Source organism: Echeneis naucrates, chromosome 12, assembly GCF_900963305.1.
Source record: "Echeneis naucrates chromosome 12, fEcheNa1.1, whole genome shotgun sequence".
NCBI classification, from domain to species: domain Eukaryota; kingdom Metazoa; phylum Chordata; class Actinopteri; order Carangiformes; family Echeneidae; genus Echeneis; species Echeneis naucrates.
Genome location: NC_042522.1, coordinates 1,600,077 through 1,623,370, shown reverse-complemented (window position 1 = coordinate 1,623,370; position 23,294 = coordinate 1,600,077). Strand labels below are relative to the sequence as shown.

Sequence of the window (23,294 nt, the reverse complement as noted above, 5' to 3'; positions counted from 1 at the left end):
TAAAATTTGGAACAAAGTGGTCTCAACCTATACCACTTTATAACGCAGCCTGTGGATGAACCTCAGTAATTTGGGCCAATCAGCATCCTGTAAAGGAGGACCAACTGGCAACTACTGGCATCTCTAAAGCCCCTCCAGACCTGGCATCAACATCTGTCCCCAGAGGTCCGATCACAAGTACAAATGATATGAATGAAGCGAAGACACGTTTGAGATGCAGACACTCATTTGGAGGTGGTCTGGTCCACATGTGACCACATTCTTTTAGCAGTCTTAAAACAAATGTGCAGCTGTCATTATGATGCCTCCAGTTTGTAAGTTGTTCATGAGCCTTCTTACTTTCTTTTAAGCAGAAGAAACTATTTGGAGAAGACGCTGTGCTTTATTCTGATTGTCAGGTAGATCTGTGTGTAGCACAGTCTGTCAATCACAGGTTAGTTACGCCCTGATGTATACCCTGCTCTGTGGTCTATTATCTTCAAATTGGGTCACTCATTTAGAAAATTAATAAGGAAAGCATTTACTGAGCTAATAAATCAAGTGAAAATTAAGGACATTATCACATAAACTTCAGTAAAATCAGGTTGTTTTTTTTTTTCAAACCACTAGTCACTCGTCCTGTTGCTCATTAGATAGAGTGAAGGTTTAAGGTTCTTCAGAAAGTTACTTCACTTTAGAGATCCAGAGTCTCTGTCCACATTTATACACAGTATATGGGAAGAACACAAAGGTCTCTTGCCCTTTTCTTGTTTCCTGTGAAACTTTCCTAGCTGTTTCTTTGCAACAAAACACCTGGTGAATCAGGTTACTGGTAACATGAGTCATGTACACATGACAAGACAGTGAGACAAAAGCAATTCTATTGCTTAAGAACTACAATGGCCTAGTCCAAATTAAGAAGCATGACACCTAAACAAACTGCCATAAAACATTCAAATTTCACTATTTTTTATTGGCATATCAAGCAAATGTCTGAGGCATGTCTCTGACTCTGTACAGGACAGACTTGTGACAGCAGTAATATTTCTGTGACATAAATATCTTCTCATTGTTATAATGAACTGCTTTGCTTAAAAAAAAAAAATAAAAAAAAATGTATCAGTTTTGTTTGACTTTTATTTTGAGAGCTACAGTGCAGGAAAGGATGACATGCAGCAAGGGTCAGACCTGAACCCGGTGCCACTGTGGTTTGGACTAAGCCTTTATGGTTTTTAACCTACCAATATGGACCACATGGTTGACTTTTTATGCAATTACAGATCGTTTAAAATCCAGTGAGCTCTGTCATTTAGTTCCACCAGTGGTAGCAGATTTTACATGTGGTTTTAAAAGAAGAAAGGAAATTAAAACAAAATTAAAGTACATTGAGGGAAAATTAAACGGTAGAAAAGACAAATGTATAAATTAGTCTTAACAGTTAAACCCCCCCCCCCCCCAAAAAAAGGAAAAAAATTATTTCAATAAATTAAGAAATGCATGAAGTAATCTTTACTACATGCTAAAAGAAACACATTCAGAAGTAAATTGTCTTTTTTAAACTGAATAATTATGGGGTCAAAAAACTACAATATTCTTACTGGGCTGAGAATTTTGAGGGAATAAAGCAGCACAACACAAGCACAAACAATGATTCAAGAATGTTACAAGGTTTCCCAAAACTCAAATAAAAATAAAATTTAAATAGTGGGACTTGAAAACTTCTGACCTTGAAGGAAAAACCGAGGCTAAATACTTCTTAAGATGTACACAAAATCTTATTTGTATCATCTGATTGTGTGAATGAGCACATGGCTCAGGAGGATCCTAACTTTGAGGCAAATTCTAGAATCAAGGATCAATCAATAGGCACAATTCAAAAATGGGTTGAGAAAAAAGAGGATGCACCAAAAGCACTTCCACAACATGCTCCACATTTTGCTGTGGAGCATGTTGTCCACCACCACGTGTCTACATGTGGTAGACATGTAGACATGTCTCACGTGGTTGATATTTGCTACATTTGCACGAGGATGCCAGAGAGAGGGAAATATGTTGGTTTCGACTGCTGGGATTTTGGTCTTTCCACTGTGTGTGTGTGTGTGTGTGTGTGTCTGTCTTTCAGAGTCAGGGGTTCACCGGCTGGATGGACAGCAAGCTACCGAATCTGAAGTGTTGGATCACAGGGAACTTCTCCAAACACTAGAAATGGGGAGATGAAAAGAGCACAGGTATTTTACTAACTCACAAACAATGGAAGAAAGAAACAAATATGACTGAGGCCTTCATGTGTTTCAAAATTTCCAGAACTGACGAGCATGTCCTAAAATATCTACAGTTGCTATTAGAAGCTCAGGGACAGGGAGTTTAATTTCACTGACGTTTGCTGTGAAATGTTCCTGTTTTAAGGCTGGTGACATGACATTAAAATTTAAATCTAAAAAAAACTATTTCCAACACACTTTGTTTCAAAACCAGGTGCCACAAAATAAGAAAAAACAGTCCAAAGGATGTGTCCCTAGTAGAGTCATTGTTTTGAGCCAACCCAGACATTTACTGGCCCAGAGAGCTCAACACACACATACAATTTTGATGGAAATGCTTCCAAGGGATCTGTAAAAGTGTTGACTGCAGAATGGATGAACATGCATCACTGTACTGCAACACACAAATTTATGTGGGTTATCACCATCCGTGCAGATTTATTGTTTCACAAGAGTTATCAAATTGGTGAATATTAATAAATGTACTTTTGCCTCGTTGCATGCGTCGAACTGGCAATTTTGAGCCCTCTAGTTTTTTACGTCAAGTGCAGTCTTAATGGTGGCCCTGAGACCAAAGAAAAATATATTTTAAATTGAACTCAAAACAGAATGTGGATACTGTCAAATGCGTCGTATTCAGATGATACAGCCATAAAAGAGAAAAGACCAAAACAGAAGACTTCGAATTAGAGTGACACCACAGACGACTCAAGAGCTTCAACCTTGACCTAAACACACAAAACTCGTCTGACTGGATTTGCTCTGTGAACATGTTCAAAATGGCTGTTGACCAGCCTAAACAAGGGCCTTTGTATGTGTAGACACAGGGCGTTTTGGGGAGCAGGGGTGGGGTTTTGAGTGTCTGGATTGGGGGTTGGGAGACTGTGTTTAGAAACACTGCAGAATTGAAAACTTGTGCTGTCAGCGTATGCTGTGGCACTCGATCATGGCCATCTCTCTCATTGGTAAATTTCACAAACCATGAAATGATCACTGATCACAGAAACTCCACCGACAAAATGACCATCTAATGCATTTATAGCATGTCATTTACATGTCTGTTGGTAAACCCAGAGTCAGCATTTGTATTCTGTATTGATTGGTTTCAATATGTCATGCATTACTATATGGACCTACTGCTCACCAGTTCATCATGAACACCACTGAACAAATCCCATTAAAGCAGCCAAAACCAAATGTGAAACCTAATAACAAATGTGTGGATATCAAAACACTCATATCTTCAGTATGTGTAAAAAAAAATACATCTCGACAAACTGCTGCATTGGCTGATGTTCCTTCATGACCATGAACATACACAGTGGTCCATTTCAACGAAATATCTTGCATACCATCCTGCTGCTCCAGATATTCACTCAAGCACCACATGTGTATGAATGCAGGGGAAAATAGTTCCCTACCGATAGCACTGAGGAAGCTTTAAACTCTTTTAAAACAAAAACAAAACTGACACGATGAAACAATAGCTGCATGATATTATCTATAAAAAGAGGTGGCTAAAACTTTAAAGTTTAGCTTAACAATGAAGCCTGTCTGGAAATATCTGCATATTTTTGAAAAAGGAGATGAAATTACAGGACTTTTTTCAAACTCCTTTAAAGAGCTTTCTTTCACTGGATGGCTGTACTGAACATACGTCTTCCCACCTGCCTCAATCTTTTTTCCCCCTATGACTGTACATCAGGAGGTTGCCGCTCTTCCAAAAGTGTTGGCTTTGACCTAATGAATGTATAAATTCAGGAGACACACAGTATAAACCACAACCCTGCAGAGACACATTTCTAAAACCAAACTGAAGTAATCCAATTTCAGCCAAACCCTAATACATACTCTGCTATATGGTCCATTATGCTCTAGAGAATAAACAACATATTGTATTGAAGAAAAATCAAAACTAGAGACAGATACCATAAACTTATTAGGAAAATGTTTTTTTTTATTTTCACATAGACTTCAACATAAACTGACTTTGCTTTATGAACCGGTGGAGGTGCCCCCTGATGGTCATGATAGAGACATTTTACAGCTACTGGAGTTTATATATTGGGGTCTCTGGGGTTCACACTATATTTTATATAGTCTCTGGGGTTCAGACTATATTTTATATAGTCTGAACCCCAGAGACTTGAGGACGAGGGAAAAAGAGCAGCTCAAATCAACTTATTTATGCATTTCAGGACTCAGTTCTATGGGACTCTATCACAGGGTAAGAAAGAGAGGATATGTCAAAGTTGTTCAATTGTTAAGATGTGTTGATTGTTATGGTATAGTGGTTAGTGCTATTGCTGCACAATAAGAAGGTTGTGGGTTCAGTTCCCAGCCTGGGGCTGTGTGGAGTTTGCATGTCCTGCCCGTGCGGGTTTCCTCTCACAGTCCAAAGATATGCATGTTTGGGTTCATTGGTGACTCTAAATTGTCTGTAGGTCTGAGCGCGAGTGGTTGTCTGTGTGTTGGCCCTATGATGGACTGGCGACCTGTCCAGGGTGTACCACGCCCTCGACCAGAGTGAGCTGGGATTGGCTACAGCACGTAGCGGTAGAAGGTGAATGAATGAATGATTAAGATTTCAAATTGATTATGGAAAGAAGAGAAAGGGAATGTCAGCAGTTTTCAGCAGAATGTCAGTACTTTAGTTTAAACCCTAAACCCTAGAGCTTGCTCTACAAATTTTTTGATTATTAAAGCAACAGGAAGTGTCCCATGACTAAGTGCTTTTGCCCATTTTACCAGAACACTTAGAACCTTTGATATCTGGCAGTTATCAGTATGTCGCAAGAATGTATTAATAGTAAACAAAGTAGGAGTGGATTTGCCGAACTCTAGCAACAGTGCAAGTGGAATTACCATAATGATTATAATGGCTGTCAAGTGCAACTTCTCAGCTGTCAGAAACCACTGGAATTTCTCAGATAGAGCAAACACTTTCAAACTTCTACTACTACATCTACTAATTCAAAGTGCTGTTGTGCAAATGTGTTGCCGGCGGTACGCTCTGTTTAATAGGGTTAAGATGTTTTGGTTTTTTTCCATCTTTTTGTTGTGTCTCCATTTTTTCTTGTAATGAGAAAAGGACATGTAATTATTTAACAATTCATAACATTAAGCAAGAGATTTAAGATTCATGTTGTAAGAGAGTGATGGGTGGCTGATTTTTTTGTGTGTATAAGATATACTAGAAATACATGACAAATCCATTTACCATTGTCTTAATGAGTGTGTCAATTCGCACATTCTGCTCTAAACAGGCAACTTGACCCAGAATCAGGTCTGTCTTGGATTAAAACAGTGGATTCTCTGCTCTCCAGGTCTTGCAAAGCTTCCTGCCCGAAACCCTGTGTGGGGCCAGGAAAAGGGAGAGAGGAATGCAAGTCTGCTGATGGTTGCTCCAGGCTTGGAGGAAGGTCGGGACAGAGAGAGGGAGGATTTAATGAAGGGAATGGCAGAGGAGGAGGGGGAGACAGTGTGTGTGTGTGGGAGGGCGGGCGGGGGGTGCAGACAGCTTGGCCCCTCAGCTCTTTGGGAAGACTCACAGGCCGCTCTGGAAAACACAGGATGTGGCCATGCAGGCGGGGAGAGAACAGGCTTAGGCATTCCCCCCCAACCCCACCCCTAACCGTACACACGCGCGCGCGCGCACGCGCACGCGCACACACACACACGCGCGCGCACACACACACACACACACACACACACACACACACACACACACACACACACACACACACACACACACACACACACACACACACACACACACACACACACACACGATCCCATTCTGTCCTTCCCTCTGTTAACCCTTTCTTGCCTCTATCCTCTGCTACCCGTTTTGCTCTCACTGGTGCAGCGTTTGTTTAAATGTGATTCATATCTCTTTGCTACTTCAATTGTGAAATCTATCATTTCATCTCCACATCATCAATATTTTGATATTTACAGATATCAGATCTGAAAATATATAACGAAATCCAAAAAACATTGTCGTGACACAAACTCACTTGGCAGTTTATTAGGTACACCTAGTTAAACACAGCAGGCCAAAAACTGCTCTTCCATGTTCAGTTTTTATTGAGCTTGTTCGATGGAGATGAGCGTTTCTTTGAGAGGTGTTCCTATTATTTTGTCAACCTAAATTCATAATTAAAGCTATTGGCTAAATATTTGGAACAAATTTTTTAATCAGTGTGATAAGCTGATTTACCTAAACTTAATATTTATAACGCCAACCAACTGCCAATGAAACAATGCAGATTTATGCAGATTTTGGGTATTCAACGTAGGCTGCAGATTGTGAGCATCCCATTGAGGTTTTGGTGAAGAATCAATGAAAAAGTTGATTGATGGTTGAGAATGATAGCAAATGGAGAAGGTGTACCTCGGCTTTGTACATTCTGATCAGCCCCTGGTTGACTTTGGACCAAGAGGGAACAGCGCTGATGTTCCACAGCTGGTTGGAGTGTTCGGCAAATGGACCCGTCTTCATCTGCAGACAGAGGCAGAGTGATAAAACCAATGGTGGAGACATACATGCAATGGAACCTGAACCTACAAATGAAAAGTTCAACTAATTCTTGGTTTCAGTTGATTATCATTAGCAGCCACTGCTTATATCTGTGTAACAGACAAACAGGAAACAGCTACAGTAACAAAATTAAGTTTAATATCTTATTTTATATGTTGCATATTGAAGTTGAAATAATTTAAATTCTTTTGGTCATCATTAAAGCAAAATGTCTTAAATCTGCCTATGAAGAAAAAAAACCTCTATTTGGACTGAAAAACTGATGTTAATTACTTTTAGTGTCTTTATTAAGATGTTTCTGATTTAGTCTTTTACAATGTATTATAAAGATAAGGCATTTTGTGTTGGTTATCTGTGCTTATTTATAGTGACTTAAAAAGTTGAAGCTGGTGTAATTAACATTTTTGTGCCACTAATTGAAGATGCAAGACGGTCAGTCACAGAGACTAAGCCCTCGGTTGATCGGGTTTCAACCTCCATCAGCTCTGTTTTGGCTTTTTGACCTACAGCAACGTTGCTCATTACATTGTTGATTTTTACACTCATTATGCTGCTTTCAGGAACATAACGAAGAACATGCAAAACAAAAGACTGACTGCTACTTCTGCAGTCACCTGAGAAGCAGTGAGAAATTCTTGGTTGCAATTAAGACGATTGGCAGTAAAGCTATGCAGAAAAAAAATTTTTGGACTTCTGGACTGGGGAAAAAGAAACAACAACAACAAATATCTGAATTAATAAATGAATGAAGTGAGTACCACAGATTGTTTTCCCACCATCATCTCCCAAGAGACTGAAGAACTCAAACCCAGACCCTTGGGCATCAATCTAACAACCTCTCCTTTTTCCACCCCCTACATCCACCCTCCCACTAGCCCTCTCCCATACCCCTTAAGCACCCCCCCAATCTCTCACACACACACACACACACTTTCCAGGGGCTCACATGAGAACACATGGGGGAAGGGCATGGAAGAGGAAGGAAGGGGGGTGGAGACAGCACATATTCCCTGGAGGAAGGAGTGATTCACAGCGGCATGTGGTGAAGGAAGTGACTCATGTTTAGGAGGACGCAAACACTCTCACACACACACATGCACACTAGAGCCTTGTGTGTGAATAAAAGGAAAAAAAAAAAAAAAAAAAGCACATGAGCTTGAAGTATCCGTGTGTGAACGAGAGGAAAATTCTTGGCTGCACATGCTATGAGGCTTAAAGGCAAAATAACATGGTCAGCTTCCGGTCAAAACAACGTTTCTGAGATATAAATGTGACCCGTTGTCTGTCTGAAAATAGCACTGCTTTGGGCACACCTGCATTTTAACCTACAAACTAAGTCATTTAATTTCATTAAGAAATATTGTGTTCAGTTGTGGGTTCAGATCCCGGCCTGGGGCCTTTCTGTGTGGAGTTTGCATGTTCTCCACGTGTCTGTGTGGGTTTCCTCCCACTGTCCAAAGACATAATGTTTGGGTTAATTGGCGACTCTAAATTGTCTGTATGAGTCTGAGTGAGTGAGTGGTTATTGGCCCTGTGATAGACTGGCAACCTGTCCAGGGTGTACACCGCCCTAGCCCGGAACGTTGGCTGGGATTGACTCTAGCCTCCATGTACAGACCGACAAATGCATGTTGCACTGGACAGTGTAGACCACAAAGGACACTAAGAACTGAAGCAATCTATCCGTAATATTCATAATATGCTTTGATTCAGCCAACTGTTATTGATAATGTACTGTGTTCCACTGTTCCACCAAAAGAAATAAAAAGATGGATATTCACATGAGGACAGTCTGCAAAGGTATTGGTAAGCCCCTTTTCCATTGCTCAAAACAACCTGGTCAGCCCTTGAACACTGGGATTCTTTAATTGTGTTTAAACACGCAACGTAAAACTTGCCTAGCTGTTTCTTTCAATGGAAAAATGTTGCTGGACGACACCATATCACACAAGAGAGCAATAATACACAGGCAGTTATAGTGGAGAAGTTTTGAATCCTTACCAATATGACACAAGAAAATGTATTTGTTATAGCTTGGGTCATTTGATGTGGGGTTGATTTATCAGTAATATTTTTAAACCATTGGCCACTTACCATAATGCATCATGCAAAAAAGAAAAAGATTTGGCATTTCTTTAAATTTGATGCTTTTAGAATGGGAATCAGGATTTTCTTTTTTTGATCCAATGGCCAAGCTCCATCATATCTCAGAGCTCATAGTTCCTTACTGTCCTAGCAGGCCACTCCGCTCTCTAGATGGAGGTTTACTTGTGGTTCCTAGAGTCTCCAAGAGTAAATCTGGAGGCAGATCGTTCAGTTATCAGGCTCCTCTTCTATGGAACCAACTCCCAGCATCGGTCCGGGGGGCGGACTCTTTAGTAACTTTCAAGACCAGGCTTAAAACTTTCCTGTATGACAGAGCGTGCAGTTAAAAAGTCCTCTACACTTTAAGTATGCTGATATAGGCCTGTGCGTGCGTGATACTGTCAGACTGCAGATGCAAGCCATTTACGTGAACATCTGATTAGCAATGGCCTGTTTGCAGAGCTTCAGAGTAAATCATAGCACAGAAACAGCACTTGTTAAAGTTTCCAGCAATATTCTAATGGCTTCAGACAACAGATTTGCCTCCATCCTTGTCCTGTCAGATCTCTGTGCTGCTTTTCACACCATAGACCATAATATTTTATTACAAATTAAATTGGGATCAAAGATGCTGCACTAAGCTGGTTTGAATCTATTTATCAGACAGATATCACTTTGTTCGTGTTAACGGTGACTCTTTCTCACACACTTTAGTTAATCATGGCGTTCCACAGGCTTCTGTATTTGGACTGATCCTTTTCACTCTATATATGCTTCCTTTCAGTTACACTTTTTCAATGAAGCTGAATGAAATGAATTAGCTAATCAAACTTACAGACATAAAGAGCTGGATGATCTGAAACGCGTTATTTCTGAACCCAGACTAAACTAAAGTCATTGTATTTAGCCCGAAACACCTATGAGAAGCATTATCTGATCATAACCACTCTGGATGGCATTACTTTGACCTCCAGATCTATTGTCAGTCTGGTGGGGGGCTCTGCTTTCAAAATCAGGCTTAAATCCTTCCTTCATGACAAAGTCTACAGTTAAAAATGTAGGGTTTTATTACTTTTTCTTTTAGTTTTTCTGCAATAGGCCTAGAGTAGGGGGTTGCACTGAGGACTTCCCTCTCTCTCTGTCTCCCCCTACCTCTCCATCACTCTACCGAGCCCCCCACCTCCTCTTCATCCTTTTTTATAAAGAGTTTGGTCTAAACCTGCTGTATGTGTAAAGTGCCTTGATGTAACTGTTTTTTAGCGCTATATTTATAAATTTGACTTGATTTGATTTGAATAGATGCATGGACCCACTCTCTGAACACCAGCCTCCTTTCATGAGTGTGAGGAGGTGGGAGAGGTCAAACATCAGGAAGAGGAGGCGGAAATAGAGGGAATAAGGTGGCGTGTCTCAGTTGGAAGGAGGAAAAGGATGTAGCCAGTATGCCAAACCGCCCCTTACTTCCTATCCCTCCTTTTCTTCCAAAAACAAAGCCCATGGTTCCTGCTTAGGCAGAGAATCATCAACCTATTTCCCATCTTCCTTTTCCTGACACCTAACTTTGTTCAGCTGTGGGCCGCACTTCAATTCCAACAGTATGATACACGTTTGTTAAATATACCTGCAGGCCAAACATTAACTGAAACATAACAAATGCAGTAGCTTCCACACATGTGCTCTGCATTGCACAATTTACATCTACTGATGTACTGTAATGCTGAGTGATCACATCTGATTCTGTTTTTGTGTCAAGAGGAAAAGAGCTAAGTGACTGTAACAGAGGATTTACTGTTGGTAGACAGGAGCTTCAGTCAAAGGCCCCAGCCCCCTAAATGTACACTTCTGGAAATGATGACAGAGATACCCTACGAACGGTGTGATTTAGTCTAATTGGTCACAACTAGAAGGAGTGAAATTAACACAGATTAGGGATTACAAATCTCTCTGACCCTGTTGTCACTACCAGCAGCTGTACCTTTGCTATTTCTCAATCAGTATTTAGTATTTTCTACAACAGATCAACTATTTAAAAAGACAATATGCATAATCCTAGGTGCAAGGTGAGGTGATATGCATTTTCACGTGATGTTATACAAAGATGAAGGTTCAGTGCTGGTGTATGTGCAATATGCAAGGAAAAGCTATTGAGGATAAAGGATTAGCTATAGAAGGAGCTCTTTATCTTCTGCAGAAGTGGCTACAAAGCGCTTGGGGTCTCACACCTATATTAAGGCTTTTCTTTTTTTCCTGTTTGTGTGGTCTTCCTTCTACTGTTGTCACTTCAGCAAATTCTCATTATGTTGCTCCATAAAGACTTCTTTCATTTTAACAAGGAATAGTAGGTCATGAAACAAGTAATATAAACACTGGAAACCATGATGACCAAAGAAAAGTTTAACACATCAAGTTGAGGTTTCTGGCTTTATCTGATCAGGAGTTCTGCTGATTTTTTGGAGTAGTAATGATGAAAAATCAGCCCCAAAGCCTCCAATGCTCCAAATATGTTATTGAGAATTGAATAAAAACACAAAACTAAAGCAGTTAATATGGTAAACTGATCGGATCTTACCCAACTTCATTCACAAGTGTATAGTGTGACAGACATATTATTACTAAGACCTTATTGTCTAGTTAAAGGAGGAAAAACATTGTCCCAACAAAGCATGCAGAAAGACTATGACTGTTGGAAGTCTACAGGTTTCCATGCGCTTGATAGGGTCTCTCTCTCTACACATTAAACATTGATTACTCATCCATTGCCACTATTCCCTCATTAAAGAGCGATGGTCTAAAAGAAAAATAAATAAATAAAAAAGGTTTTATGAACATATGAACATGTTAATGTTATGTTGCATTACGTTATGTCTGCTCTGCGGACTTCAGTGTTCCGGTTTAGGTGCTGCATTATTTAAAAAAAGTTTTGTCAGGGTTTGCAAGTTCCATTTTACTCTGTTTTCACTTTTTTGCAAATTGAAATGGTCCCACATTTGACATTTGCCATCTTTTTTGCTTTTCTGTCATTTCTTCACTTTGCAGCATCTTAACTATGATTGCGCTGTCGTGCGTCGGCAATTAACGTCCACTGGAAACAGAGCCTGTCGTAATAATACAATATAATCTAAGTTTTTATGCAAGAAAATTTTCCTTAAACATATTTTATAATTGAATTATTTAACTCAACTAATCATTTCAGTCATGGAATTCATTTCCATGGCTATGCTGATGTTTCTCAGCTGCATGTGCCCATAAAGCCTGATGAATCACCTCTAGTCAAGCAAGTAACAGTAAAACAATTTACTAGCCTTTCCCTGACGATCAGCCTCAGTTTCAATAAATCGCTTACGTCCAAAATACAGTGTAGTCTTACACGTCCTACTAAAGTTTTGATCGTGTGAAAATCCCTAGATTATTCTACCTGTTTTTTTGTAACACTCACAATCTGTCACTCTGATTGTCATCCTGTCAATGCCAGTTTTACTTCTAAAAAGGGTGACTACAGACCCTGTTCTCCACGATTTGCAATATATCAATGGATATTTCAAAATTTTTAGACATTGTTTAACCAAGAATGCTAGGGAATGCACTGAGCATCATTCTCTCTCTCCCTCCCTCCACAACCAGTTTACCACCCACCCACAGTCTGGTTCTGCTATAGGGTTCTTTCTCTTTAAAGTTTTTCCTTGCCACTCTTTCCTACTGATGCCTATTGCTGAGATTATAATAATAAAAAGGAGATAGAGACTATTTGAAAAGTATTTGATATAGGCTCTGTTAAAATTTTGTGCATTACAAATGAAAAAAAACTATTCTTGACATGATTAGATTTGTGTCAACAACAACAGTTCAACCAGTTACCAGAGCAAAATGTGATAGAAGCAATTTGTATGACCATCAGTTCGTGTATTGCATTGTAAGTATCAGCAGATTACACAGAAATAATAGGAATTTTCAGGATCCAGATGAATATGTATGGGCCAGGAGGATTTCCAGTTGGCAAAGTAATGTTCATAACACCAGAGCATGTACCAGTAAATCAACCTCTGAAACCTGTATGTCACCTGCTAGAGAAACTCAAGTGTGCACATGTAAAAAAAAGATTTATATCGTTAAACAAAGTAACCTTGTAAATAAAAGTTGATTAAATTATATTAAATGATGTTGAGATTACAAAGATACTGTTAAATGTGTAGGAGCAGTTACTGAATTTCTAAATTAGAATTTTGACCCTGTTTTTACAAATGAATCTGATTGTACAATGACAACTCATTGTAGCTTATTAAAAGTGTGTTCTATTTTCCAAATGGATGACAGCAGGGATTCTTCTGTGACACAGTTAAGTTTTATTATAATTCAAAATGATGTCAAAAATAATATCATTAAATAATATTACTGTGCAAACACACCTGAGACAAGAGGATGTATCACTTCGTAAAAGCTGATTCATCACCAAAAACGCTAGATTTTGTTCATTTTTATAAGCTCAAACTTTTGACTAACACAAGGGAAAATCTAACTATAAGCAAAAGGGTAGTTGCAAATGTGTAACTTGTGTTTTTGTCCCACCTCATTTATAAACTTGATGCACTCCAAAAACATGTAGTCTTGGTGATGTTCGTTCACCACTTTCTCATCGATGAAGTGATGCGGTTCGATTGTTGGGTGATCTGGAGGAAAAATAAGGTGTAAGTGCACATGTTTGCCAACAGGTGCCTCCAGTCACCTACCATTAGATCAAACAGACTCAGCAAAACAGAAGACTCATGGATTTCTCCATGAGAAAAAAATTGGCAAAACAATTAAAAAAAAAAAAAATAATAATAATACAACAATCGGTGCCTTTGAAGTGCTCGCAATTTGTGATTCATTTATTATACCAGGAAAACCCTCCGACTGGCCCCATATGATTGGCTATGAATGAGAGTGCTGCAAGAGTGAATCCTCCACACCTGAGGGCCTTTCCCCTATGGTCTGCTTTCCTATAGCCTTATGCATTAGGTAACCATAACTGTGTTTATATATGTATATATTATTTGGAGAACAGGAACTACTATTATGTACAATAATTGAAAAATGAAATCTTTTCTGAATCTAGATGTCCTCAAACCGGTTGTTCAATGTATTTATTTGTTTATACATTTATTTTTTATAATCAAAAGTTTAATTAATGTAATTTGACAGTTGGATTTTCCGTATGTACCCTGACGCATCAGCCAGGAATTTTACTTGAGCTACTGAAGACATATTTGTGGTTTTTAGGACCTAAAACCATCTCAGTGCACTTTTAGATCTCTTCTCTGAGGTTTTTCTCTGGTTAATCTCGCTCCTGTGATTGGCTGACTTTTTTCTGAGTGACCCTACAAAAATAAATCAGATTTCAGCCAAATGCTCATAGAGACCAAAACCTAAAAGGTTGGACTATTGTCCTGGTGATCTGAGCTTGGGGACATGGCAAAGGGAGGTGCCTGCTTAATTATGACATCAAAAGTTCCAGAAGTGCTGACAGCTGGTTTTAAGGGTCAGTTTCTGATTTAAGGGCTCTGAGCATTTCTCTGTGGACTGACACCGTTAATACTTCCACAGGAAAAAATATGAAACTATGCTGTGTGCACAATTATTAGACAAGTGAGTATTTTGACCATATCATACTTTGTATGCATATTTTCCAACTCCAAGCTGGATAAACTTGAGTGCTTATTGGATTTGACCATATCAGGGGATGTGTATTTGTGTAATGAGGGAGGGTGTGGCCTGAGGAGAGCAACACCCTATATGAAGGTGTGCATAATTATGAGGCAGATTCTTTTCCTCTGGCAAAATGGGGTGAAAAAGAGATATGACTGACTCTGAAAAGACAAAAAAAAAAATGTAATCTTTCTGAGAGATGCAGCACACTTGAAATTGCAAAGATATTGGGTCGTGATCACAGAATTATTAAATGTTTTGTTGCAAAAAGTCCACAGGGTCGAAAGAAACGTGTTGAGAAAAAACGACGCAAATTATTGCCAAAGATTTACGAAAAATCATCAATGTCCTCTAGTGCTGGCATATTCCAGAACTGTAACCTACTTGGAGCATCCAGAATCCAGAAGTACAAGGTGTCTAGTGCTCAGAGACATGGCCAAGGTAAGGAAATCGAACCACCATTAAACAAGGGACATAAGTTGAAATGTCAAGACTGGGCCAAGAAATACCTGAAGACAGATTTTCCAGGATTTTTGGACTGATGAAATGAGAGTGACTCTTGTCAGACCAGACGAATGGACCCATGGCTGGATCAGTGATGGGTACAAAGCTCCACTTTGATTCAGATGCCAGCAAGGTGGAGGTTGGGTTCTGGTATGGGCTGGTATCATTAAAGATGAGTTAGTTGGACTTTTTCGAGTTGAAAATGCACTTAAAATCAACTCCCAGAACTACTGCCAGTTTTTAAAGGACACTTTCTTCAAGCAGTGGTACAGAAAAAAGCCTGCATATTTCAAAAGAGACTCCAAAGAAGTACTCCACTGCATGGCTTGCCAGTGAAGGTCTTAAAGATGACAGGAAAACGACATTACCCCCTTCCTAACCTGACTCAAACCCTATTGAGAATTTGTGGGCTCTTCTAAAATGGAAGATTTATCATGAAGGACAACAGTACACCTCTCTGAACAGTGTCTGGGAGGCTATTGAAAAGAAGGGTGGCTATATTGGTCACTGATTTTTGTTTTCTCTTAATATGGAAGTGTTAGAAATGTTTATTTGTAAATTTTCAGTTGTTTGTTCATTATTTTCACTGGAAGAGATGAAAATAAACAAGTGAGATGGCTAAAATATGTTTTGCATATAGCTGCCTAATAATTCTGCACACCAATATTTGCCAATAATTATGCACACTGAGATATACTCTTATAGACAAAACGTTGCTTTTACTTTCTTAAATATTCAGGTTTGAGCTTTATGAGCATTTTAGATTAAGTGAGAGTGCTGTAGTCGTTAAAGGATAAAATTAATCGTCAAATGTCCTAATCATCGCCAAATAATTGTACACACAGTGATGGCCTAATTTAATCAAAGTCCACTTTGAGGTTTACCTTTAGACTTTATGGATCTTTAACAATTCATAATCAGTTATTTCCTTTACCTGAATTTACTAATGTCAAATTCAGGTTCTTTCCCATTGTTTGAATTGAATTTGATTAATCACATTCTTCATGTCTCTCCTCAGATATACAGTAGAGGGCTGCAGCGAGGTTCTTACCTATAAACTGGGAACTGCCCCATATAAAGGGCAAAAACTGGAAGTCATCCAGTCCCCATACACCTTGGCTTCCAGCTGGCTCCATTCTGTAGGTCCTCTGTAGTTTTCTCATCACTGCGAGATACCTTAATGACACACACACACACACAGTCTGAGACCTCACAGAAAATTTGCTCTATATTTATACAATACACATGGCCCAGGAACATAGCTCAGTGGTAGAGCTACATGTTCTGTATGTAGAGGCCCTGGGTTATAACCCCAGTGACAATGGAAACCAGTGGTAGGCTTGTGCCAGTCCCAGGACCAGATATTCTTCAGGCCTGGACAGGAAGGGCATCCGGAGTAAAAACTGTGGCTAAATCGACCATCCAAGTCACGGACCTCATCTGGTGTAGTAACCTCAAATAGGGAAAAACCAAAAAGGGAAAAAATAAAAAAAAAAATAAAAAAAATATATATACAGTAATCTAAACACCCAATAGCATTACACAATAATACTGTAGAAGACAAAACCATCTGCATATCCAAACTACATATTTTTATTTCAAACCTGGGAAAAAAGGATTCAGAAACACAAAAAAATATGATGGAAAGAATATATTGGGATTGTAGACAAGGTCAGCAATCAAATTTAAGAACGTTCTTGTTTGACTAATTTAATTTATTTGCAGAGGTTGGATTTGCACAAGCTGTATTGTTCCTGTTAACAGAACTTCTTGCCTGCAAATTAACTCCATTTGCAGGCAAGAAGTTCTGTAATTAATCAGAATAATTTTCCACCAAGTACCGTATTTTCCGCACTATAAGGCGCACCTAAGAGCCTTCAATTTTTTCAAAAGCTGACCATGCGCCTTATAGTCCGGTGCGCCTTATATATGGATCAATATTGATATTGATCCATATATATATCTGCCAGTGGATCATAAATGCCTGGGCTGATATATCAGTCTCAACTGTGGTCCGAGCTTTCAGGAAGGCAGGAATTGTCACTGAACTGCCAGACAACAACAGCGACACTGACTCGATTAATGACTTTGATGAGACGGAGCCGGGCGTTTTGGATGCCGCATTCGTCCAGCTGTTCAATTCGGACACTGAAGAAGAAGAATTCGAGGGATTGGTAGATGAGGAATGAACTGATAAAGTGAGCTTTACGTGTTTCTTTTGTGTGTTTACAGTTGAACAAGGTTGGTCATATTGTGAATATGGACATTAACGCGTAACGTAACGTAACCCCAGCCTCTACTGTAGCGCCTTATAATGCGGTGCGCCTTACACATGGCCCAGAAGGAAAAAGTTTTAAAATATGTCATTCATTGAAGGTGCGCCTTATAGTGCGGAAAATACGGTAAGTAATTCAATTCATTCTACATCTTAAAAACTTCATTTCAATTGCATTCTTACATTTAATTTGGGAATAATTCTTGAACTTCCTTCAGGATTAATGAAGTATCTATCTATTTATGTAAACTTAACCTTGATGCCCACCCCCCAAAAACAGTGGTTATTGCCCAAACAATCCTGATTTTAAGTAACTGGAGATCTAATGTACTTGCAAGTGGATTATAAACCCTTATGCAATGAAAAGGAACTCATTCAAATCAATAGATAAGTGTTGCAACACTTTTTATCCATAAAAAAATAAAACATAGCCCCTGCATTGAATCATATTTATTCACAGAATTTTGTCTTTATCTGTTATTTCAGTGACAGGCTGGAGAAGGCACACCGGCGTCTATTTGTATGAATTGGACACTACTAGTATCAGCAAAAAACAGGCCATTTGCAATTTTTTTTCTACTTCAGGATGACAGAAAAGAGTCATTGGCATTGCTTTTTACCTCTTGTTGAGCAAAGAAGTGGGGTTTGATACTGGACGACTTCTTCTAGAATCTAAATGCTATTGGTGATGCAATAAAAAGTAGCTGCTTTAAATTGATGGAATTTTTATGGACTTTATAGAGTAGTCAAACTTCCCACTACACTCAGATACATAGCAGAGGGTCAATGCTATGTGACACTGTAATGCTCATTGTGTCAAGCAGATAAATTAGAGAACCTGATCACTGGATTACATGGAAAGTCTGCACAAAAGTGCTGAAAGAATCATCCAACAATGCTCACATTTTCTGTACAGTGCTACTTAAAATAAAGAAGACCACGGCTGACCTGTCAAAAACCTTAAAAACGATTGCCAGCTGATCATCTACCCTGAGCGCTCCCACTTTACAGAGACAACAGAGAAATGCAGCAAAAGCGGCTTCATGACCTGCGAAGACAATCACACAGAAGACATGTTCAAATATCAACATGATCCGTGTGCAGATCAAATCCGGACTCTCTCTTAAAATTTCATTTCCGTTGTATTTACTTTAAAAAATAATAATTAGAATTCAAAAGCATTTACATTTCTTTTTGGATGGATGATTAAATCTTTTTCTCCTTTGTTGTTGACCTGAAAAACTTAAAATATAAAAAGTGGCTCAATTGATGTGTTATTGCACCACCCTGTGGTAAAACATATAGTACTCTGTGGTCTAGCGTGACAAATTGGAAGAGAATTTGTACAAAGCAAGCAGATGAGCATACAATCAGACATTCCAGACATGACAGAGAAGGCTTTCATTGGTCTCCATAATTGAGAGATTAGGATTAGAACAAAATATAAGTAATTATGTTTAATTACGTGCGTTCCACTGCAAATTTTACACAGATCTTTAGGTTGGTTTGTGAAGCTGCTCTGGATTGTGTGCAACCAATTAAGAACGCTAATTGGTTTCTCTTGGGTTGACAGAATATCTGCGCTGAAGTCAGACCAAACAAAGCCCCCCCCCCCCCCCCCCCCAAAAAAAAAAAAAGAACTGAAAATTATTCAGTTCTTTCTGTCCTCTATTGTGTTCTATGGAGGGTTAGGGTTGGAACAGGGACACATTGGTCACATTGCCAGGTCTATAAGCGATGTAGTTCCAAGTGGGTATAACCGCATTGCATCTTTAAACCTGACTTTTTTTATTTATTTATTTATTTATTTATTATTTTTTTTACTTTTGCTCTCTCTCTCCTTCTCTGATATTATAGGCAAAGACAAGAAAGATGGAGAAAAAAAGGCTTGTGTAGAGTACACATGGAGGTTGACCATTGACCACCAGATGAAAGTGTATTGAAGTCTATGGGAAAATGTTTCTACTTCTCATCTGATTTATTAGGTCAGTTAACATTTTCCTAATGAGTTTATGGTCTTAGTCACTAGTTTCAAGTTTTCTTCAATACAACATGATGCTCATTTTTTAAATGCTGGTACCATTTAGAGGAAAATCTATCATAAAGCAGAAATTGGACAAAGACCTTACTGCCTTATGATTGACAGGGTACTATGCATGACAACCTGTCTAGACAGTCAGGATAAAATCCAGAGTAGGTCAATTCCACACTTGGAAGAGATTCCAAGTGTGTTTTCTACAGGTTTCAAAAAACTAAGATGGCCGCCTGAAAAACTAAAAACCTATCTGCCAACATGTAAGGTCTATTTTGGATAATAACTGACCTTCTGCAGTGCACAATGCAAAAACAATAGCAAAATAAATGCTATTTTCACTTTCTTGCTTTTACATTCTTTTACATAGCACAGTAAAGCTGATCCATGTCACTAAACACTGAAGAGGAAAACAAGAGGCAGATGCTCAATGAATAAAATGGCCACCCATTGTCAAATTCAATGGGTGTCAAACACTGAAAAATCACATTAAGTATTTCCTCTGTGTACAGTTTTATTTTTGCTATTCATTCAATGCTGCACTTCATAATGCAGTAAATTAATTTAATGGCCTTATTTACTTTTCAAAATAAGAAGGAACGAATGATAAGCAGTTAGATTACATTGCAGAAGATTTAAACATCAGTGTTTTGTAAACTTCTCACAAGCTCAAAAGTCAGAGTGTTGTGAGTAGAACTACAAGCAAAGGCTGAAATAAAACAGTTACCTGTACCGTAGTCTATCCTGGTGGAGTTCCCCACAGACTCTTTCAGATAGACCGCTATCTCTGGAACTGCTGCACTTTTCTCAGCAGGAACCACTGTTGACACTAGGGCCTCTGCTTCCTATTCACACAAAAATTCTTCACATCTACGTACAGAGCATGTGGATTTACGCATGGCCGGCCGTGTTTACACCTGGAATTCACATGTCTCAGGTGAGATCAGACCACCATCAGCTTTAAGTAGTTTAGTTTTACATTTTTTATTTTTAATAATGCCTGTAATTGCTTAAATTTCCGCTGTTGAAATAACAGAGACAACCATGACGCGATGGGGATGGTTGACACAAGAGTAGGAAGATATATTTGATAGTCCACATCTTTAGAACAGCTTAGAGACCGCAAGTAGGACTACTTTATTTCTACCTGACACCTGACACTTTCATTACACAATGAAAAGGAATATATGTGGGAGAGTTTTTCAAAATAGTGTGACTACAAATCCTGACCCTAACCCTGTTATTTGTAATACATAAACTCAAGATATCTCAAGGTTTTATTTATATATATGTATATACATATATACATACATACATACATATAGACATGCTCTATACGCAAAGTGCCTTGATGTAACTCTTATGATTTGGTGCAATATAAATAAATTTGAATTCCCTGACTGTTTCTACTTGTACTTTAATAGAACACCAGTGTCATGAGGATGACTATATGTTCAAACCTAGCTGGTGACTTGCCATGCAGCCCAACACACACTGCCAAGAGAATATAGCAAAATGCACAACACCTCTCTGAATGTGCTCTGAGCAATTGGATGCAAGAATGCATCTTAGGTAGTTGGGCATGTGTGATTCCATCACCCACTATGTCTGTTAATACCAGGTGTGAACAAGGCCAATGACTGTGGAAAAGTCAATAGTGTGTACTAACCTGGTCTACTTTGACGTACCAGGTTCTGTAGGCCTTATTACCAAAGCGTGATGGCTGATCAACAGGAGGGGTTTCATTTATCCATCGGTCCAGTGTCTCCAAAAGATCTAGTAACTTCTCTACTGTCTGTCAAACAAGACATTAGTGACTGCAGCAACACTGTGACTGACCTTTATACCAACAAATTTTATAATCATAATCTGATAACAATCCCTTTACCCTTTCCAGCACCAAGAAAAAACAAAGCAGCATTCAGCTCAGAAATACAAAATTTCCCATGATTTACATTATGTAAAACTAAAATTTAGAAATATATATTGAATGTTTAGCTATCTTTTACAGCAAACAAGATACTGATAAGACAAATGACCTACTTCCGACACTTTATAGTCACATGTCAGCTTCTTTCCTTTCACACCTTCATTCAGTGTCAGAATGAAACCTATGTAATCAGCATATGCCTAGAGGAAGGAGAGAGAAGCTATGAAGATGGGTTGTCAGATGAAGCACTGCATCAACTTAAATCAGTATTATGATATTAAAACAAATAATCTTGTAAAACTGAACTAAAAATGTTCACTTTGAGACTAATTGAATTGTTTTTTTTTTTTATATAATAACCAGATGTCCAGTGAAATAAAATAATGTTTTCCTGTGGCAGATCAAAAGTCAAAACAATTAAACAAGAACTTGGAATTTAATTATAATTTCATCTCAAAGTATAAAAAGAACCATTTATTTAGCCATTTTAGACTGATAAGTAATGAATTTGATAGCATTTTTTTTCTGTAAAAACCAACAGATATAAGGTTGATTTAAGATAAATGCACTGGTATCACACCATTCTCTACACATCTACATTACTAACGCTATTATTTGTGTATTTTTTTTAGTATTTGGTACACAAAATGGCAAGTCAGACAAAAGCCATTCAACCAGTGAAACATATTGCACACAACCACATGCATGGACCGACCTGAGATCGTTTCCACTTGCCCATGTCAGGCACCATGCTGATTTCTTTCTTAGGCACCATGAAGGTGACTTCAGGTGTTTCAACTTCAGGAGTGGATCCGAAAACAGGATTGGAAACACAGTTCAGAGAAAAATTAGTAGTAGAAGAAGTTTGTTTTTCTGTAGTTCCCAAACAGATCACAGTTACATTAATCAAAATAATTTGGACCAAATAATTCTTATACAGTAGTGTACCCTCTGCGGTCTTTTGAATGACGTGGAAAAACTTATACAACTGCTTTGGAAGCAGGAGCAATGCTACAAACAGTAGAGGAAGAGGAAGAAAAAAATATAAGTCATTTCTCAATTTTGTGAATTCCTCCGGCAGACTAATGCCAACACATTAAACAAAAGTAGCTTCCTGTGTGTATGTGTGTATATATACACGGTTTCATTTTTATGGAAATTCAATATTTAGTGGATGTAATGTAAACTTTTATTCTCTGCCCTTCCCTGTTTCACATCCTAGTGAGTCCGAGGATCAGTGGTATAAATGTTTCATAGGAGTGATTGCGCTTTTGAGGGAAATGTAGGAAAAGGAATCAGTATATTCCCAGCTGGAGAGTAAAATTCAGAGCATGTAAGTTTAGCTGATGCTGCTTCTTTTACGTATTGGCAGTCTTCGTTTGCATGTCTTGATGGACAGGAGAGAAGTGAATGATTTCTCTAGTCTTCGTTTGTTAGTTTGGCCTGATGATGTTATGTAGAAAAGGCGGGGTACAATCTACAACCTGTCTCCTACAAATCCACTGCGTGCTAGCAAACACAACAGACAGGGAAAGAACCACTCGGGGGCTTCAGAGAAAGTTTACAACGTCTGCTAACAAAACAACACTTGAGTGCAGGTTCATATAAGAATGCATCGACAAATAGATAAAGGTAACTAACTTAAATAAGGAATGATAGCCTTGCTTGAGAAAAGCCGTGATGTTCCTCCCGGCTTATCTAACGCAATGGATACAGTAAAACGCTCCATGTAATAATCTGCTGCAGTTGCCAACGATATTAACTTTGACCACAACAGGGAGAAGTCAACCACGGAGCTTGACCTCGCTAAGCAGAAACATTGAGCAACATTTTACCTGACTGCTGCTCGGTTTCCGCCATGGCAGGGCTTCCGTCTTCTTTGTGGATTTTAGGAAGGTTTAAATCAGCCATGACTCTTTACTGCCTCCTGTTGATCGACAAGTTAACGACAGGTCTGGGTCTGTTTCTATGAATATGCTTTCATCCCCAGCCGCTTTCTCTCT

At 38.7% G+C, this 23,294-nt stretch overlaps 1 protein-coding gene across 2 annotated transcripts; it reads right to left on the bottom strand.

Moving 5' to 3' along the window:
* Window positions 1-513: 513 nt before the first annotated feature.
* Window positions 514-23,163, bottom strand: ptpa (protein phosphatase 2 phosphatase activator). 2 transcript variants are annotated; one of them, XM_029515630.1, is made up of 10 exons: window positions 23,127-23,163; window positions 22,007-22,089; window positions 21,405-21,491; window positions 21,031-21,156; window positions 20,089-20,206; window positions 18,278-18,377; window positions 16,106-16,230; window positions 13,432-13,532; window positions 6,637-6,744; window positions 514-2,178 (listed from the first exon to the last, which is right to left on the bottom strand). In XM_029515630.1, the coding sequence occupies exons 1-10, from the start codon at window positions 23,149-23,151 to the stop codon at window positions 2,104-2,106; spliced, it is 948 nt and encodes a 315-aa protein (XP_029371490.1). In that variant the 5' UTR covers window positions 23,152-23,163; the 3' UTR covers window positions 514-2,103. The 2 variants fall into 2 exon arrangements, with proteins under 2 accessions (XP_029371490.1, XP_029371491.1); XM_029515631.1 differs by lacking the exons at window positions 21,405-21,491; window positions 23,127-23,163 and having other exon boundaries at window positions 22,007-22,063.
* Between the last annotated feature and the right edge of the window lie 131 nt (window positions 23,164-23,294).

Excerpts from the sequence above, each read along its gene's own strand:
- ptpa (XM_029515630.1), bottom strand. The coding sequence starts at position 23,151 with ATGGCGGAAACCGAGCAGCAGTCAG. Across the intron at positions 22,090-23,126 it reads GGAAACCGAGCAGCAGTCAG|TTGAAACACCTGAAGTCACC; the intron begins GTAAAATGTTGC and ends CCACTCCTGAAG. Across the intron at positions 18,378-20,088 it reads CAGGATAGACTACGGTACAG|GTCATGAAGCCGCTTTTGCT; the intron begins GTAACTGTTTTA and ends TTGTCTTCGCAG.